Consider the following 19,898-nt stretch of genomic DNA (forward strand, 5'->3'; position numbering starts at 1 on the left):
AGAAGGAGCTACTCAAAGGACACTCTAGTTGTAGGAAATAGCCACTGCTAGAAAAGCATCAAATCAGAAAAGGAGCAAGAAGATTAAATACCCGCGGAGTTTCTCTCTTCAATCTTCTGTTGCTGCTTCCCATCGGCTAACCCTAGCCAGAAGCCAGAGGATAAAGGATGCCAGGTGACACAGGCTGTAAAGGTCAGCCTCCTGAAGCTGAGAGCAAAGAAAGGCAGAGAATGAATCTGCAGGAAAATGGAGAACAACCAGAAAAGGCAGGTATACTCACAGACACAGGGCTAGAATAAGCACAAAGGGAGGCCGAAAAGCAGGATGATGCCAAAATGAGGAATAATATTCTCTTGGAGAAGTACAAGATGACATTTTTCAGATATAGATGCTGAAACCAAAATTAGCAGCTAACCTGGAAAAATTACTGGAGTCTGGGGAATAAAGCCAGCCATGGATGGAAAGCAGCACCAGAGCAGCACCTTGATTCTCTAAAAAAATAAAAGAGCAAGAATCATAGGGCTCTAGTCCTCGCTGTTCTGTTCTCTAATTGTGTGACCTTGGGCAAATCACTTGGCTCCTCTAAGTCTATTTCCTCCACCATAAAAACAGGTAGAGGTTGAATTAAAATTCCATGATCTCTTCCAGTTTCAGGATTCTATGAAGTCAGTATCTCCAGGTAAACAAGGTTTGTAAATACCTCACCATATTGGAAAAACCTGGGGTCTACTTACTTTTTTTAAAAAGTTCATTTCATTTAAGTAAAGGCAATAAGAGCTTACAGGTTCCAACTGCAGCCAAGTCCTCCATGGTATGACAAAAAATGTTAAAACAATAATAAACTCTCTCACTTAGTGTAACCTTAAAACTGAGTGAGAAAGACTTAATGCAACCAGATTTTAAAACACACCCTGGAATACAGAGAATGCAAAGAAACAACTGAGTAAGCAGAATACGTAACTTGGTTCAATGGCATATTTTAGAAAAAATAAATTAAGTCGCTAAGTCAATAGAGCAAAGAAGCAAAGTTCGTAATTGTGTCTCCTGAAATAAATGAACTCCAATGTAGAAAGGAGTTTGGGTCAGTCTTTCTCCCTGACCCCCTCTCTCTCACATGTGCAGGCACACACACTCAGCAACCACTACTATTCCTTCGTGATACAAATATTCATTGAATATCTGTTATGTGCCAGGTACTATCATCACTTTCAAAGGACATCTTTAAGGACACTACAGATAATAGCAAATGTAATTAATCATTACCTAATCTTCTGAAATAAGCTCAAATTTCACCCCTTCCAATTAGTCTCCCCTACTTCAGCAATGGAAGATTGAAGAGAGAAACTCCGCGGGTATTTAATCTTCTTGCTCCTTTTCTGATTTGATGCTTTTCTAGCAGTGGCTATTTCCTACAACTAGAGTGTCCTTTGAGTAGCTCCTTCTTTGATTGGTCCATGGTTAACATTGTTCCCTTCCTTCTTCCTTCAGTTTAGGATGATGAAGGCTTCCTTGCCTTTCCTAATTTCCAAGTATTTCAGCATGTTGTTAGTTAGCAACAAACTCTTTTTCCTATGATACTATCACCGAATCAATTTGTGCCAGCACTGCTATTAGCATTCCTTCAACTATATTAGAGGGCATATAAACTGAGGGGGTGGGCAGCTTAGCTGGGAATCTGCTCACCATTTATAACATAGTTTTTAAACATTTTCTCCAATCGTGTCTCTCAGGTGCCACAGCCACTAGGGAGCTTGGTGACTTAGGAAACATCTTTTTTTTAAACATCTTTTTTAAAAATATATTTTTATTGATTTCAGAGAAGAAGGGAGAGGAAGGGTGACTTAGGAAACATCTCTAACTTACACGCATAAACCTAATTCCAGTACAACTGAGCCAAAGGTTTGCACACTGAGGAAATAAAGTCACATATTTTGATCATTTAAAAAGCACTGAGCACTATGTGCCAAGCACTGGACTAAGGACAAAGGCCATGGGGCTACAAAGAGGAATAAGGACCTCTGGTCCCTAGGAGATTGGAGTGTAAGTATCAGATATGTGAACAAAAAATGTAGAATGCAATCTAGTGAAGGATGTAATATGGAGATATGAATAAGTGCTGTTGTAGCACACAAAGGTCAAGAGTAATTCTAACTTGCTCTGCCTGACAAAAAAACAAAGAAAAAGTAACACACAAGCTGTGTGTTAAAGGAAGAACTGGAGATTTTATCACTTGACAGAATTCTGTGCTATTATAATTCTAAGCAGAAGGGAAAGGCTGTGAAAAGACAAAAGAGCTATGAAAGGCTTTGGCATGCACAGTTCACAGTGCTAGAGTAGATAGATGTCTTGGGTGGAGTACCTGCAGCCGAGTCCAGACTCGAGAGAGAAAATTAGGACTAGGTTGAGAAGGGCTTTGAAGGACATGCCATACAGCTGGACTTCGGCAAGAGAAACCCAAAACATTGTTAAGCACGGGAGTGACTCAGCTGGATATAATTCTGGATAAAGAGTACGGGGAGAGGGAGTCTAGTGACTTGAGAGACCAGTTAGGAGATTTGGCAAAAGTCTAGGTAAAAAAAAAGTTTTGCTGAAGTCTAGGTGACAGATGATGAGGGCTTGAATTAAAGTATATCATATGGGGGAAAAAGAGACCAAATCCAAGAGATATTAGTAAGGCAAGTTTAAAAGGATCTAGTGACTGGCTTATTTCACTTAGCATAATGCTCTCCAGTTCCATCCATGACGTTGCAAATGGTAAGAGTTCCTTCCTTTTTAGAGCAGCATAGCAGTCAATGAAGGAAACATACCACATGATCTCACTCATTCATGGATAATAGAGAACATTATAAACTTTTGAACAATAATAGATACAGAGGCAGAGCTGCCTCAAACAGATTGTCAAACTGCAGCGGGAAGGCCGGGGAGGGTTGGGGGGCAGGAGGTAGGGGGGTAAGAGATCAACTAAAGGACTTGTATGCATGCATATAAGCATAACCAATGGACATAAGACACTGGGGGATAGGGGAGGCTGGGGGACTGTCTAGGGCGGGGGGATAAAATGGACACATATGTAATACCCTTTGTAATACTTTAAGCAATAAAAAAAAATACTAAAAAAATAAATAAATAAAAATAAAAATTGTAGTTAGAACATTTAAAAAAAAATAAAAAAAATAAAAGGATCTAGTGATGGACATGGAAAATAGCTTTAAATTGCCTGTGTGCAGTGGAACTTTTAGAAACAGATACTTGGCTTAGCTGTATTTTCAGCCTAGGAACTATTCCTTCAAATGTAATCTTTGTTTAAATATTTACTGAAAAATCTTCCTAAATATAATTTTAGGCTAAGTATATTAAATAATCATAAAAACTGTCTTCTTCTATAGAATCCCCATAAATATCAGTTAGTTTAGATACTAACAGAACTTGACATCTCTCCAGGGACATTCTAGAATTTGCTTTTTAGAATAAAAGTCTGATATCCTCTTTCTCAAGCAATAGACTGCAAACCACGCAACAGCCAGATTTTCCAATCAGCAGAATGTGTTAGTATCACAATGCTCTTTCCTGGCTAAACTAAATTTACATTGTACTAAATTCTCTGATCTTCATTTCAATTGTGGATAGCTAAGTGGTTAGATTATTACACCAAACACAATCTTTCACATTAAAAAAACAACAACACACACCATCCAGAACTTTAGAAATATCAAAATGGATGTGACCATAACCTTTGCAGCCTAGTTTTCTTGAGGAGCACTTGATCATGTCATCTCTGTGAAAACCAAACTCAAGACAGTCTGGAAACAGATCCAGCTTCTCTGTTACCTCTCATTTCCCATTTAAGCCTCTCAGACCAAAAATCTGATTTTTAGTGGTTTATATCTTCTCTGTGCTAGAAGAGGTAATATGGTATCTTTATTTCAGTTGTCTCTTGCTGGACTGCACAAAAAGTGAAAAAAAAATTAAAATTAAGTAAAAGCAAATGAGAGATGTTAATACTATTCATTAAAGGGCTTTATCACCTACTCAGTTCAATACAGGCAACCTACTGAGAGATGGTGATTCACAGATAGCGGATGAGAATTTCCAAGTTAAAGTTCACTACAAAAGCTCTTAAAACTACAACTACTATTGTAAGATTCTTCCCAGTTTCTCCACCGAAATTAAGAAAGTAATTACTTGATTTATTTTTAATTTCCTGCACAGCTAAAAGTAAACAATTTAACAAGCAAAACCACGTTACTTTAAATTAGGAAAAAGAAGTTCAATACATCTCACTGATTCATAGCAAAATAGAGTATGAACGCTGCAAAAAAAATACATGATTCCAAACATGCTTCCTAGTCTATTCGTTATACTCAACTTTCCATAACTAAGCGGTGCTGAGAAGCTAAACCTAGCAGCCCTGGGCACACTACGGCCTGCGGGCCGGATCCGGCCCGTTTGAAATGAATAAAACTAAAAAAAAAAAAAAAAAAAAAAAGACCGTACCCTTTTATGTAATGATGTTTACTTTGAATTTATATTAGTTCACACAAACACTCCATCCATGCATTTGTTCCGGCCCTCTGGTCTAGTTTAAGAACCCATTGTGGCCCTCGAGTCAAAGAGTTTGCCCACCCCTGACTAGCCCCATACAACTATTCCAAAGCTTTCAATATTTTTGCACAAAGTACCCAAAAAATATAAAACCACCTCCCTCCTCCCACACACATACTCACAAATAACACCCATAATCATTACACAACCCCAAAACTGGGCCAGGTAAGAACACAATGCCAAAAATAAAACAACAACAGAAAATGGCCTGCAATTGGAGATTCTATTAATGGGCTACTGGTCAAATTAGGCTTCCACATTAAGAGAAAGCTTAATTCTTGTGTTTAAAATAAGTATCTTCAGACAGCGTTCGAAAGGAAAACAGAGTTCCAAAACATGAATCGAAAAAGAGAAGAGTCTCCAATCTGGTTTGGTGGCGAATGAGTCGGTGGAACAGGAGGCCCGGAGCCCCAGCCTCCACCTCCTGCGGGCGAGGAAGTGAGCTCCCCGGGAAGGGGGCCTGCACGCCCGCGTTCCACTCACCCCAGGGGGCGGCGGGGAGGAGGCAGGGAGAGGGCGACTGTCGCACCCCCGGCCCGGGCAGACAGCAGGGACCCCGGGGACTCCGGGATGAGGGCCGGCCCCTCTCCCAGACCCTCGGGTCTACTCACTCCGCAACTGGCCAGCAAGAAAGCCATTCGCCAAGGCCCCCGCCCTCTGTGCCTCCAGGGGAGGGAGCGGGGGCCGCTTTCGAGCACCCCTTCTGCTCCCCCCGCGCGGCTCCCAGGGCTACAGCGCAATCAGTGTGGCCAGGTCCAGCCGGTCCCCCGGGGCACCCCTTCCCCCGTGCCCGTCCCGCCCTGCTCGGCCTAGGGGCCGCCCCGATTGGCTGGGCCTGTCCGCTCCCGGCAAAGAGACCCCTGGCGATTGGCCATGGGTCACCTGCTGTAGGGAGGTGAGAGGCTGACGATTGGTTGGGCCAATTTTGGGAGCGGTGGGAGGGCCGGCCACCGCGGGGTGGGGTGGGGGGGGTGGGGGGGTGGGGGGGGGAGGGCACTCGGAGGGAGGCCGGGCTTTCGGCTCCCCGGCCCAGCCTAGACCGGGCCGGGCCAGGGGCTGCCACGCCGACGACTTGCGACTGGCAGCTGCCGCCCCCAGGACAGGGCGGGCATCGCTGGAGAGAGAGAGCTCCGCTAGGCTCCCCAGCCTTGGGCCGGCGACTCCCACAGAGGCACCCTACGCGAGGACCCGGGCACAGACGTAAACATGCTTCACTCCACTTGGCGGTGGTTCTGGCACACCTACCACCTCCAAATGTTTTGTCAGCTGTGGGGCGAAGTGTCATCTCGATAACTGCCTCCGCTTACTTCCGGAAAGTTGTTTGTTTCGTTTGCGGGGAAGTGCTGGAGGCGGGGGGGGGGGGGGGGGGGGGGGGGGGGGAGGAGGAGACACTATCATAAACAAAAGCTCTGGTGCCTGTTTTATTTAAAACTCCGGGAGCATCGTGGGCCTCTGCTGTGCTGCATCTCCATGAGGAATGGAGGCGGCTTGTGAAGGAAGATGCTTCAGGAATCCAAAGGTCTTAACTTAAGATTAGATCTAAAGTTCAGACCTCGACAGAAAATTATCCATCTAAAATGCAGGAAGTCACAGGCATAAATCCTTAACTTCCTGGAGGACAATCTTCTTTACCGCTCTTTCTATTTTTCTTTATGGCTTATATACACCTGTAGCTCTATTAAACTCCTAAGGGTCTAATAAATTGTGCTCTACCGGTATCCCCTACAACTAGCATAGCGCAGATTGCACAAAAGGCTCAATAAATGCTTGCTGAACTCTGTGTTAAAGATACCTTCAGTTCGTTTTATGTAAGTTTTTTCAAAATGTTCAAATATCAAAAGCACTTCTTCCTGCATGCAGTCCTCAAAAGTCTGGTCCTCTTCCAGAGTTCCCTATCTCTGTAAACAAAAACCACTACCATCCACTCTAATATGCTAACCATAAACCAAGCAGCCCTTACCGCCTTCCTCATTTCACATTCAATCCATCACCAAGTTCTGTCATTTTTACCTCCTAAATACTTTATCAGTTCTGTCTACATCTCTCCATCAACACCTCACAATTACAGGTCCAGGCCACTTGGAATAATCTTAGTAAAGTCTTCCTGAATCTACCCTAGCTCCTCCAATTTCATTACAGCCTCAACACCCCAAGCCCCCCAATTAAAGAACCTCAACTGCTTCTCACTGTGCTTAGGATCCAGGTCAGTCAATGGCCTACAAGATTTAGCCCCTCCTGGCCGCCTGCTCCATCTTATACCTTCCACTCCCTCATTTTGTAATTCCTCACCCAAGGATATTTTCCCCCCCACTGATTTTAGAGAGAGTGGAAGGGAACGGGAGAGACAGAAACATCGATGTGAGGGAGAGACACATTGGTTGCTTCCTGCATGCATCCAGCGGGGGAACCTGTAACCCAGGTATGTGCCCTTGATGGGCATCGAACCCAGGACCCTTCAGTTTGTGGGCTGATGCTCTGTCTACTGAGCCAAATCGACTAGGGCTCTACTCCCTCATTTTCTGTACTTCACACAATGACCCTTTTCACGTTTCCATAATTTGCCACAGACTTCCAACCTCAGGACCTTGGCACATGCTTTTACTCTGTCTTTTACACTTTCCCCTTGACAACAATCCCAACCTTCACTTAATTTACCTCTACTCATCATCATCTCCTCCCTGCCTATGTGAATTCTTCCTATTATGTTCCCATAGCCCAAGCAACTCTCCTATGTGAAACTTATCACAGCTATTTTACATGCATTTGAGTTAGTCCTTTTAAACTTCATTGAATTTGAATTTGCATACAATAAAATGCATCCATTTTGGATGTACAATTCAATATATTTTCATAAGTATATGCACACATGTAACCATCAAGTAAGACATAGAACATTCCCATCATCATAAAATTTCCCAGTGCTCCTTAAGCAGTCAATCCCTCCAAACACTGTTCTGCTTTCTATTTGCATTATTCTTTAAAAAATTTTTTTGTTCAATTTACTTAAACTAAAAAACAGAAAACATTTCACATATTTCTCCCACCTGCCCCCACTCCCATCTCTTGCAACCACCAATTTATTTTCTGTATCTATGAGCTTGGTGGGTTTTTTTACTTTAGTCTATCTCTGTGACTTATTTCACTTAGCATAATGCCCTGCAGGTCCATCCATGTTGTCTCAGATGACAAGATTTCATTCTTTTTTGTGGTTGAATAATATCCTATTGTGTGTGTGTGTGTGTGTGTGCATTACAATTTCTTTATCGAGTCATCCATCAATAGACACTTAGGTTGTTTCCATATCTTGGCTATTATAAATAATGCTGCAATGAACATGGGGGCCCATTTTTTGAATTAGTGTTTTTGTTTTCTTCAGGCAAATACCCAGAAGTGAAATTACTGAATCATATGGTGGTTCTATATTTAATTTTTAAGGAACCGCCATACTGTTTTCCATAGTGGTTGCACAACAGTGCACAAGAGATCCCTTATCTCCACATTGTCACCAACACTTGTTATTTCTTGTTTTTAAATAATTCTAACCATGCCAACAAGTGTGAATTGATCTCTCACTGTGGTTCGTATTTGCATTTCCCAGATCTTGAACAATGTTGAGCATCTTTTCATGTATCTGGTGGCTATCTGTATGTCTTCTCTGAAAAAATGTCTATTCAGATTTAATGCCCATTTTTAATCAGGTTATTTTATTTCCATTATTCTTTGATAAATGTTTATTCACTACCAGACTGTAAGCTCAATAAGCTCAATAAGGCGAGGATCTACGTATCTGATTTTGTTAAACATCATATCCTCAGTTATTTAGCCAAATGCCTGGATTTCATATGGGAATAGATTCTGAAAATAAATAATTCTGTGATAAATATTAAACTATAAACAGTGATGTAGAAAAAAAACATACATTCATTTTGCCAGATGGACATGGTTAATATCCAACAACTTACAATGACACCCTTTTAAATTTTCTTTAGTATCTGCTTTTCTAGCAGCTGATTTTGTGCCTGAGCAGGTCAAAGGACTTAATTCAGTATTAGCTGATCACACAGTTCTCCGGGCCAGGGGAAAAAAGCCTACCTCTCTAATTCTGTCTGTGTATTGTACTGTTTGACCCTTACATAAGAGACAGAGTACTTATTTATATAACTCTTGCTTAGCAGTTCTTTCATGTGCTTAGGCTTTATCTCCCCAGCTAGACAAAAAGACCTATGGGGTAGGTCATCAAGGACTCTGTCGTTAACAGTGTCTCCCCAAGTGTGACTTTGTGTTAAGGTGCCCTCCTGATCTCCCACCACCGGCACCATAGGCCACTAGTTTCTAACTCTAATGCACTGTCATTTTGACAGTTTAATGTAAGTAGTTGAGTAAAAATTTAATTGGGTAATGTAGATACAATTATCATCAGTTTTTTATTGATAGACTTAAGTGTTAAGATTAAGGGTAATGATGATTGAGAATATGATTTATAACAGTCAGTCTCTTAATGAGTTTTCTTCAATTGCATCTATATTTAAAGAGGTCACAGTAATAGTCCAGTTTCATACTAGAGATAACTATTTGTTATAGATATATATAGTTCTCATTTTCCTAATCCGTGTGTAAAGTTAGTGTACATAACAGATGTAGCATTTATAATGAAGAGTAATTACATAATACAAGTCAACTTCACTGATTTTATTCCAAGAAACTATAGGACTTATAAACAAATTTTGGAACTCCGTGTTTTTAAAGAAATCTACAAGTTATTTTAGAAGTGACCAATGCCTTACACCCCTATATGTCAACTGATTACCTACCCATGTATCAAAGGATCTTCAATACTTATTTTTGAACTACATAACCAAATGATTAAATTAAACTGGCATTTATTTTTGTTGTTCAAGATGAACAGACTATGGTGATCAAGTACAAAAAAAAAAATCATACTGTACACTCACCTTAAACTTATATAATAATGTATGTCAATTATTTCTCAATAAAACTAGAAATACAAAACAAGAAAAACTAAAAAAAAAAAAACCTCACAAAATTCTAAATTTCCCTCTGACTGCATCTCACCAGATGCAGACTGTTTCACATAAAATAGTCTAAGGAAAATACAAACACTAAGACTCAGAGTGAGGGGGTATTTAATATGACAAGAAGTCTATTAAGTAAAAAATAGGCCAATTTTACCTATAGCTTTAAAGATGCAAAGAACATTTTATACAGAATTCATGTATTATGTACTACTTTCAAAAATATTATTTCTGCCAGAGAGTCCACTAATGTTTACCTAAAATCACATCCTCCTCTTACGTCATCTTAAACATAGATGACAAATATTTTTGATAGAAATAGGAGAAAAAAAAATAAAAAATAGGTTTTAAAAAAATCATAGTTTCCCTAGGAATTTGCCTAGCAACTCAGGCCAAATGGTTGGAGCAGGTAACATTAAAAGACAACTCTTGCCCCTGGCCAGTGTGGTCCAGTGGTTGAGCATCGACCTGTGAACCAGGAGGTCATGGTTCAATTCCTGGTCAAGGCACATGTCAGGGTTGTGAGCCTAATCCCCAGTAGGGGGTGTGCAGGAGGCAGCCGATCAATGATTCTCCCTCATTATTTTTTTAAAATATTTTATTGATTTTTTACAAAGAGGAAGGGAGAGGGATAGAGAGAAACATCAATGAGAGAGAAGCATCGATCAGCTGCTTCCTGCACACCCCCCCTACTGGGGATGTGCCTGCAACCAAGGTACATGCCCTTGACTGGAATCGAACCCGGGACCCTTGAGTCCGCAAGCTGAGGCTCTATCCACTGAGCAAAACTGGTCAGGGCTCTCCCTCGTTATTGATGTTTCTATCTTTCTTTTCCTCTTCCTTCCTCTCTGAAATCAATAAAAATATATTTTAAAAATACTTCATAAAAAAAATGACAACTCTTGGAAGCAGTATATGTAGCTCCACTATTTTGTCTGATCAATAACCAGAAGTCTGAAAATTAAAGTCAGCCAAGAAGTTTCCATGTAGAAACTTTGGCCAAATGGAACAAATAAACTACTTAGCATGTGGTAGAAGCAGTCCCTACCCTATGATCAAGGCCACCATGTTCCAAAAGTTTGTAAATTATTTACAATTCTCAATACATTATCGAACAAAAAGAAATATTTGTTAAAAAAAAAGAAAAGAAATATTTGTTCAAGGTTAGAAATAAACACCACACAATAGCTATGATAGTGTACAGTATTGCCTTGTTTACCACTGTATCTTTAGCATATCTGGTACATGTCTGTTTCATGACTGAAATTCCAGGTACCATGCTATAAAAAGAGCCGCATAACAAGGTTGAAAATGGCTAGTCTGGCAAGCAGAACAAAGAAAATGTAGAGGCTGATGTTTCCCTATGTGAACCTTTCAGCACCACTCAATTTTAAAAATTATATTAGATAGGTACTACCGCCCCAATTTTTACAAGTAAAATCTGCATTAGTCACTTAACTTTCTTCTGAAACAACTTATACATTTCATTAAAAGCACGAGTTGACAAATTTCGTTAGACCTACACAGCTCCTTGCCATAAGATGAGTGAAATGGCTTTGTACTGCATAATTACTCATCACTGTAAATGCTCTAGCTTTTATGCATTCTAACTTCACATTAGAATTGGGAAGTTAAATGAAAACTATGCATTCATCTCTAAAGAAAGGGTGTGGGAAAAACTATTGCTTTTATTTTATATATTTCTACATAGTTAAACAATTTTAAAAAGCACAACTTATGTCATTATTATAGTCTTTAAAAATTCAATCCTCATTATTATCTTTATTCTCTATACTAGACTGAGTTCTGTGAAGGCAAGGACAATATGTCATTTAATCACAATGATATCCTGTACAACTGTAATAGTGCATGGAACACATGAAGTGTTTGATAAATATTTACCAAATAAATAACTTTTCTGAAACATATTCTCTTTACGTTCTGAATTGAGAATGCACTTTATTTTTATAAAGAGAAGGTAAGAAAATACGTAAGTTCTAAGAGATTCCCATAAAAAGACACAGTTAAAATAAATTTCTGGCAGTTAAAGGAATAACCTTTAGCTTCTATAAAACTGTGCCATTTGTGTAGTTGTTTCCCAATGTTTGAGATAGGTGGTCTACTACCAGCACAATAGAATTAATTTAAAAAGTTAATCCTAGACTCCTAAGTTATAATTTAGGAGTCATAAATTTTACTGCCCTCAGTAATAACAACATTGGCAATAGCCTTTAGAAGAATTTTCCTTTGTTATAGTAGATCCAAATAACTGGCTACATCACCAAACCCCTTTACCTATGAAAGAGATGACACATCTATATTGTAGTCATTTCCTTTGGAACACAAAGAGCCTCAAGGGAGAAAAACAAAACATATCTATTTTTCCACATGATACAAAAATAACTGAGGCCAGGGAAACCATTATAGGTACTAAACAGATATGTACATATTGAAAAATTGGAAATATATGTTCAAAAGCTAATCTTCAGCCCTAGCTGGTTTGGCTCAGTGGATAGAGTGTCGGCCTGCGGACTGAAGTGTCCTGGGTCTGATTTTGGTCAAGGGCACATACCCGGGTTGTGGGCTCGATCTCCAGGGTGGGGCATGCAGGAGGCAGCCTATTAGTAATTCTCTCTCTGTGGGGAAGTATGAGACTTGGCTGGAAAGTTTGTAAGGACATTCCGAGAAAAGGGAAGGTGCAGAAGGCCGCCTAACCTGTTTATCGGAATTCTGACTTAGGGGAGTGCCAAAGTCGGTGCCCTTAATTATTCCTTGACCTTTCCAAACAAGTCTGTGCATGTGCAGACCCCCAGATGTTTACTGGAATCCTTATGCTTAATCTTTGGGTGTCCTTGCTTAAAGGACACTACAAACACATGTGCCCTCCCAATATTACTTACCCTACTGATTGTATCTAAAAGATAAACTTTCTCTCAAATTGCTGCTACAATAAAAGCCTAATGAGGCAGGCAATCAGGGCTGTCTGGTTCCTTTAGCCAGGGAGTCCCTTAGCCCTCTCTTTCACAGCAAATGTGTCAGAATAATCCATTCATTTGTTGCTCAGGGTCTGCTGGTCAGCTCTGGCATCTCTCATCATTGATGTTTCTATCTCTCTCTCCCTCTCCCTTCTTCTCTGAAATCAATAAAAATATATATTTTTTAAAAGCTAATCTTCAGCGAAGTAGCGAAACACCCAAGAAGAATACTAAAATTTTTTTTATTAATCTTACTCAGTTAGACAAACAGCATTATAGAAAAGAAGGTAGAATGAAGGTCCTAATACGACTAATTTCTTAGCTAGTCTCCTAAACTGCACACTAAATACTAAATTTGTTTGTCTATAATAAAAGTTTGACAGATATAATTATCATACAGAAGTATTTCATTTTTTTAAAGTTTCAGAATGGCTCTATTGTTTTTTCAGCCTTGATAATGATTTGAAATCTGAAGTCTGTCACATCTGCTTTATGGATAATGATGTTTTTATCTACAGTTCCAATGTCATTTCTGATGAGATTTCTACTAGTGCTCCCTATTCCCCTCAGCCATATTCTTATACAAGGTATCATGCCCTTGCTCTCTAGGGGCTTGAGATCAAAGCCAATGGATAGTGAACCAATAGTAAAGAGCAAAAACTATACAATTATAAGACAGTAGCAATGAAATTCCAATTTGATAGCCATTTAAGATACAATTTACAGTGGCCTACATAAACTTATTTACTAGTATATGGGACAATTATAGCCCAATTTCTTGACCCAAAGAATAATTACAGAAGCCATTTAGTATAAAAAAAATTTAAATAGCATTTCACTTACAGCATAAAAGTAAAAAACTTAAAGGTCTATACTACTCAATTAGACATCTACAGCAGTGTTTTCCAACTGAGATCTAAAAAGTCTTTACTACAATCTTCTGTGTTTTCATTTCTGATAACTATAAAAATTAGTAGGATGTTCCTCAACTTACAATAAACTTATCATACGCTGAAAATATCATTAAGTTGAAAATGCACTTAATAAACCTGACTTATAGAACATCATAGCTTAGCCTAGCCTATTTTAAATATAAGTGTTCTCCTGAGAACACTTATATTAGCCTATAGTTGGGCAAAATATCCTAACACAATGAGTATACTATAGCAGTGGTTCTCAACCTTCCTAATGCCGCAACCCTTTAATACAGTTCCTCATGTTGTGGTGACCCCCAATTTCATTGTTACAAATTGAACATAATTAAAGCATAGTGATTAATCACATAAACAATATGTAATTTTATATGTGTTTTCCAATGGTCTTAGGCAACCCCTGTGAAAGGGTCGTTCAACCCCTAAAGGGGTCGCGACCCACAGGTTGAGAACCACTGCTATAGAGTATCTGTTGTTGACCCTTATGATCTCATGGCTGCCTGGGAGCTGCAGCTCACTGCTACTACCCAGCATCACAAGAGTATTGTACCACACATTGCTAGCAGGAGAAAAGAGCAAAATTCAAAGTAAAGTTTCTAGTGAATGGGTAAACTCAACCATTATAAGTCAGGGACCACACACTGAATCAGCTCAGTTAATAATATTAAGTACAAATGCTACCAAGCTATTTCAGTGCCCATGTTTTTGTTTATAATCAAGTTGGCACCAAGCACTTACCACTACTTATCACAGAAGAGCCTTTATCATGTAAATTACATATATGTGAAGTAAGATCCAACTGACCTCCTGGCACGTGCTGTACAAATGAAGGTTTCCCAGCAGTCAGAAAAGAAAGTGGTGAGATGACAGAATTATCTTATTCCACACAGTAGTGTACGCATGCCAAACTTAAAAAGAATCCATACCCTGTCAGAACCATCTTCACATTGTAAGCAGTAATGCACTTTTAGCAAGGCACTATCATTCATCACATTAAATGAATCTTAATTTGGGTTTTATTGGTTTTTTATATATAATTTGCAATTTTCTTTTAGAGGTCTAGTTAGTTCTGAAACATTTTAAACCTAAGAAGTCCATACTTAGATTTAGGTTTGCCACATTAAATAACATTATGATTTAACTAGAGGCCTGATGCACGAAATACATGCACTTTGGGGGGGGGGGGTCCCTCAGGCTGGCCTGTGCCCTCTTGCAGTTTGGGAGCCCTCAGGGGATGTCAGACTGATGGCTTAAGCTGGCAGTTGGACATCCTTAGCGCTGCCACAGAGGCAGGAGATGCTCCAGCTACCACTGCTGCGCTTGCCAGCCATAAGCCCAGCTTCTGGCTGAGTGACACTCCCCCTGTGAGTGCGCACTGACTACCAGGGGGCAGCTCCTGCATTGAGCATCTGTCCCCTGGTGGTGAGTGCAGGTCACAGCAACCGGTAGTTCCACTGTTCAGTCGATTTGCATATTAGCCTTTCATTATATAGGAATACTTTAAACACTGGAATTCTGGGCTTCCCCTCCCTTCCTTCCACTTTCTCTAAAAATCAATGGGAAAATATCCTCAGGTGAGGATTAACAAAAAAAACAAACAAAAAGTCCAGTGACAAGAAATTCTTAGGGTGATAGTAAGATCAATACTGAAGAAACTGATCCTAAGCTCACACAGGAGTGAAATAACTAAAATTGAAAGGTACTAAATGGCCAAGGAAAAATGGAGAAGTAGAGTTTAGACTAAAACAAGAGAAGAAAAGTGCAGAAGTAAAGCGGTAGACGAGGCTGAAGGTAAGAAAACTGTAGTTAAAGAGGAAACACTTTTAAATTCAATATTATGGAGGCGGTGAAGCTCTTAGTAAAGACAAGGCAAAAAACAGTATAGCTTAATGGCTAACATAGAGATGAAACTCAATGAAAAAAGAAGGAATGCAAATACCCTTTCCCACACACATATGGAAGAAAACTCTATGAGTGCCTACTCCACAGAGCCTAATAGTACGTTATACATTTCAAAGTACTCAATAGACAACAATGGAAAAGCAACCCATACGTCATCTGCTAGCTCCTAAATTTCTTCAATTATTTCTTCATTTAACTAACCATTATTGAGCACTATTTAAAAGGCCAAGTTCTGGGAGGGGAAATGGTAAGAGTAATTGTTGTATTCGTGATGCAATTAACATTTATCAAGTTTTTATGACAGCTAGGCATTGTTTCAACAAATGTGCATTTAACGCATTTAATTGTCAAAACAACCCTATAAAGTAGGTATTTTATTTTCCTTGTTTTATAGATGAGGACACTTGAACTGAGAGAGAGTAAGTTCAATGTCAAGAGCTGGCACCAAAGTCAGGTTCTTCATCACACTTCACTATCTGTAAGAAGAGAATCTTTACCTTTTTGTCAATCAAATTAACAGTTAATTACAAATTTCTAAAGGTCCTATCCTCTACATGCTTAACTTTAGAAAAAATACATAAAGAATTATTTTGGCCCTAGCTGGTTTGGCTCAGTGGCTAGAGCATCGGCTTGCGGATGAAGGGTCTCAGGTTCGATTCTGGCCAAGGGCACATGCCTGGGTTGTGGGCTTGATCCCCAGTAGGGGGGCGTACAGGAGGCAGCCGATTGATGATTCTCTCTCATCATTGATGTTTCTATCTCACTATCCCTCTCCCTTCCTCTCTGAAATCAATTTAAAAAAAAGAATTATTTTGTATCATATGTATTTTAAAATATGAAAACTATCAGAGTCTAAGACTTCTCAAAGTTATCTTTTTCTTCCTGTTATTCCCAAAGACACATAAGCTATCTTCTTAGCAAAAGCTCATAAAGCTTTATGTTGAGACAGAGAAGCATCCTTCTGACTGTCAAACCTGAGAGGGAAGGGGAGAGGCGGGTTAGAGATCAACCAAAGGACTTGTATGCATGTATATAAGCATTACCAATGGACACAGTCACTAGGGGGATGAGGGCATGTACTGGGGGGTGGGAGTGGCCGGAGAGAGGTCAATGGAGGAAAAAAAATATATATTGTAATAGCTATGTATGGGCGGGGGGAAGGGGAGTACTTGAAATATTAGGGGGACCACTTTGTAAAGTATATGATTGTCTAACCACTATGTTGTGTACCTGAAACTAATTCAGAATAATATTGAATGTGAACTATAATGGAAAAAAAAAGATGGAAAAATTATGTTATATGTCTTTCTTCATCATCATCATCATCAAAATAATAATAAAATAAGTAAAAAATAGCATAGCTCATATAGTAATTTGTAGATCTCCTAGTTCAGCTCGTACTCATTTCTTAATCTCTTAATAATCATATCTTGGAATAATGTTTTTTAAGCTTCTATTTGAATACTTTCAAGTGATGGGGAACTCCCCATGTTGTAGGATGCCCTATTCTACCTTGTCTTTTCAAGCCAATTCCTGATATAGGACAAAGATAAATAGAGAGAAAGGGTCATAAAAGTTCAGTTTTCTATAATTCAATCCTGTAAATCAAAACAAAATCCTATGTATGCCACAATATAAGCTCTTTCACTGGAGAATAAACATAGAGAACTAGCTTCAGTATGGCAGAGTAGACATTTGGTGTTTTTGTCACCCAGCATCTTTTGTTCCTTATTCTGACTTTACAGGAGGGTGGGGGAACCACAACCATCTTCCACCCCATCAGCAATGTGTTCTGATGAAGCAGATAACATATCGGCTCCAGGGGTGGAACACGACTATGACACTGTGATTGGTCAGGATTGGGAAAATGACTGGTGATGATCAGCACAAATCATATTAATCCTATCACATCCAGAAAGTCCCAACAAGGGTAGGATGAAATTGTTGCAACCACCTTACCACCAAAAAAAGGAGAACCTAACTAAAAATGAAGCCAACCTAGAACACGAACCTAGAAATGGAGATGGGGATCTGGATCCTCATGACATTGTTTAAGTGCCTACTTCAAACCACACTTAAGCCAGATTTGCTTTTTTCTTAACCAGCTTGGGATTTTTATTTCCCTTTCATCTCAAAGAGTACTATCCAACACATATGGTAATTGCCAAATCCCTTAACAAAAAATGTAGGTCAATTTCTTAGCATGTTCCTGTTGTCAATGCTTTTTATGTAATTTGGTTAGATCAATAACCAACTATAGGTACTAAATTTAAAAAAGGAATCTGGCACATTTTAACATAGCATTTCCCTTCAACATTGCCTTGCACTGTCTTGTTTCTAAACAAAAATCAGTATTTTACCCTACAGAGAGCATAAGAAAATGACAACTTTACTATACAGTGGGGCCTTGACTTACGAGTGTCCCGACTAATGAGTTTTTCGAGATACGAGCTGTCTCTCGGCCGATTTTTTGCTTTGAGTTGTGAGCTAAAATTCGGATTACCAGCCAGCTTCAGATAACCCACCGCTAGCTGGCGCAGCGAACGTCACAGTGAACGCCACAACATCAGCCCAGCATCACGTGTCTCACTCGTTCACTTTATGACTTGACATACAAGTAATTTGAGTTACGAGCTCCGTCACAGAACAAATGAAACTCGTAAGTCAAGGCCCCACTGTATCCTATCTTATAAAAGACAAAAAGGGTAATTAACCGTACTTCTGCTATGCTTCCCATTGGCTAATCAGGGCGATATGCAAATTAACTGCCAAAAAAGATGGCGGCTGGAAGCCACGCAGCTAAAGCGAGCAGGAGGCTTGCTTACTCCAGTGATGGAGGAAGCCAAGGTTCCCCACCTGCCGCGGCCCGGCTCTAAGCTCCAAAAGCAACAGAGTTTCAATTATAGAAGCTAAACAAACCCCAGATACCTGCTTTCAGCAGGCGGTGGCCTCAGAGCTGGAGCCAGCTCTCAGCTCCAGTGACAGCAACAATGTTTCAATTATAGAAGGTAAATAAACCCCAGAATAAAAAAAAAAAAAAGAAAAAAAGGAGAGACTGGGAGCTTCAGTTGCCAGCCAGCCTGAAAAAGGCCCTCAGCCCCTCACCCAGACTGGCCAGGCACCCCAGTGGGGACCCCCACCCTGAAGGGGGTGTGACCAGCTGCAAACAGCCATCCGCCCCTACCCAGGCTGGCCAGGCACCCAAGCGGGACCCCCCACCCTGATCTGGGACACCCTTCAAAGCAAACCAGCCAGCTACCACCTGTGCAACAGGCCTCTATCCTATATAGTAAAAGGGTAATATGCAAACTGACCCTAGCAGCAGAAAGACTGGGAATGATTGGTCACTATGACACACACTGACCACCAGGGGGCAGACGCTCAATGCAGGAGCTGCCCTCAATGCAGGGCATTGAGCAGATGCTCAATGCAGGAGGTCAGTACGCTCCCACATGGGGGAGCTCTGCTCAGCCACAAGCCAGGCTGACGGCTGCCAGCACAGCGGTGGTGGTGGGCGCCTCTCCTGACTCCTCAGCAGCGCTAAGGATGTCTGCAGCTTAGGTCTGCTCCCCGCTGGCAAGTGGACATCCCCCCAGGGCTGCCAGGCTGCCAGATGGATGTCTGATTGCCAGCTTAGGCCCAATATCCCGGGGAGCAGGTCTAAGCCAGCAGGTGGTCATCCCCCGAGGGGTCCCAGACTGTGAGAGGGCACAGGCTGGGCTGAGGGACCCCCCCCCCAGTGCACAAATTTTTGTGCACCGGGCCTCTAGTATTAATATAAAAGTCTAAGTGACCGATCATCTGTCTGTCTGACCATCCATCCGACCGACTGGCTGGTACATATGACGTGCACTGGCAATTTAAGAATAAATGTTTGCCGAGGCCGGTTTGGCTCAGTGGATAGAGCGTCAGCCTGGTGACTGAAAGGTCCCAGGTTCGATTCCGGTCAAGGGCATGTACCTGGGTTGCGGGCATATCACCAGTGGGAGATGTGCAGGAGGCAGCTGATAGATGTTTCTCTCTCATCGATGTTTCTAACTCTCTATCTCTCTCCCTTCCTCTCTGTGGGAAATCAATAAAATATATATATAAAAAAAAAAAGAATAAATGTTGACTCCCACATGCGCAATATTTGTCCCCATCTGACACTGGCCTCCCATTTAAATTAATTCAAAGACAGTTTCCCATTATGCCAGCATTTGTAATGACTATTAATAAATCAAAAGGGCAAACTCTAGACAGAGTAGGAATATTCCTACCTGAACCTGTTTTTGGACATGGTCAGTTATATGTTGCTTTCTCTTGAGTTCGAAGAATGCGTGATGTTAAAGTTGTAAATACTTCATCACAAGGGAAATTAGTCAAGCACTCTGAAAGTGTTTTTACTCTTAATGTGGTATACAGGGAGATATTAGAATAAGTTTAATCAATTTACCAGTCATTGTTCTTATCAA

At 40.4% G+C, this 19,898-nt stretch overlaps 1 protein-coding gene across 17 annotated transcripts in view; it reads right to left on the reverse strand.

The window, feature by feature from the left end:
* Nucleotides 1–19,898, reverse strand: part of OSBPL9 (oxysterol binding protein like 9) — a gene marked incomplete at its 5' end in the record, with an annotated part of 167,571 nt that overhangs the window by 74,006 nt on the left and 73,667 nt on the right. For 4 of the 17 annotated variants that reach the window (XM_081087126.1, XM_081087129.1, XM_081087140.1 and 1 more), the window contains one exon: nucleotides 5,214–5,409. The exons of 9 other annotated variants lie outside the window; for them this stretch is intronic. In XM_081087126.1, the coding sequence (XP_080943252.1) occupies nucleotides 5,214–5,240 (27 nt within the window). Of the gene's footprint in view, nucleotides 1–3,731; nucleotides 3,943–5,213; nucleotides 5,419–19,898 lie in introns of those variants that run through there. 4 more of the 17 variants (XM_081087128.1, XM_081087125.1, XM_081087131.1 and 1 more) reach the window with 3 other exon arrangements.

This window comes from Myotis nattereri (genome assembly GCF_964212035.1).
Source record: "Myotis nattereri genome assembly, chromosome: 3".
NCBI lineage: Eukaryota > Metazoa > Chordata > Mammalia > Chiroptera > Vespertilionidae > Myotis > Myotis nattereri.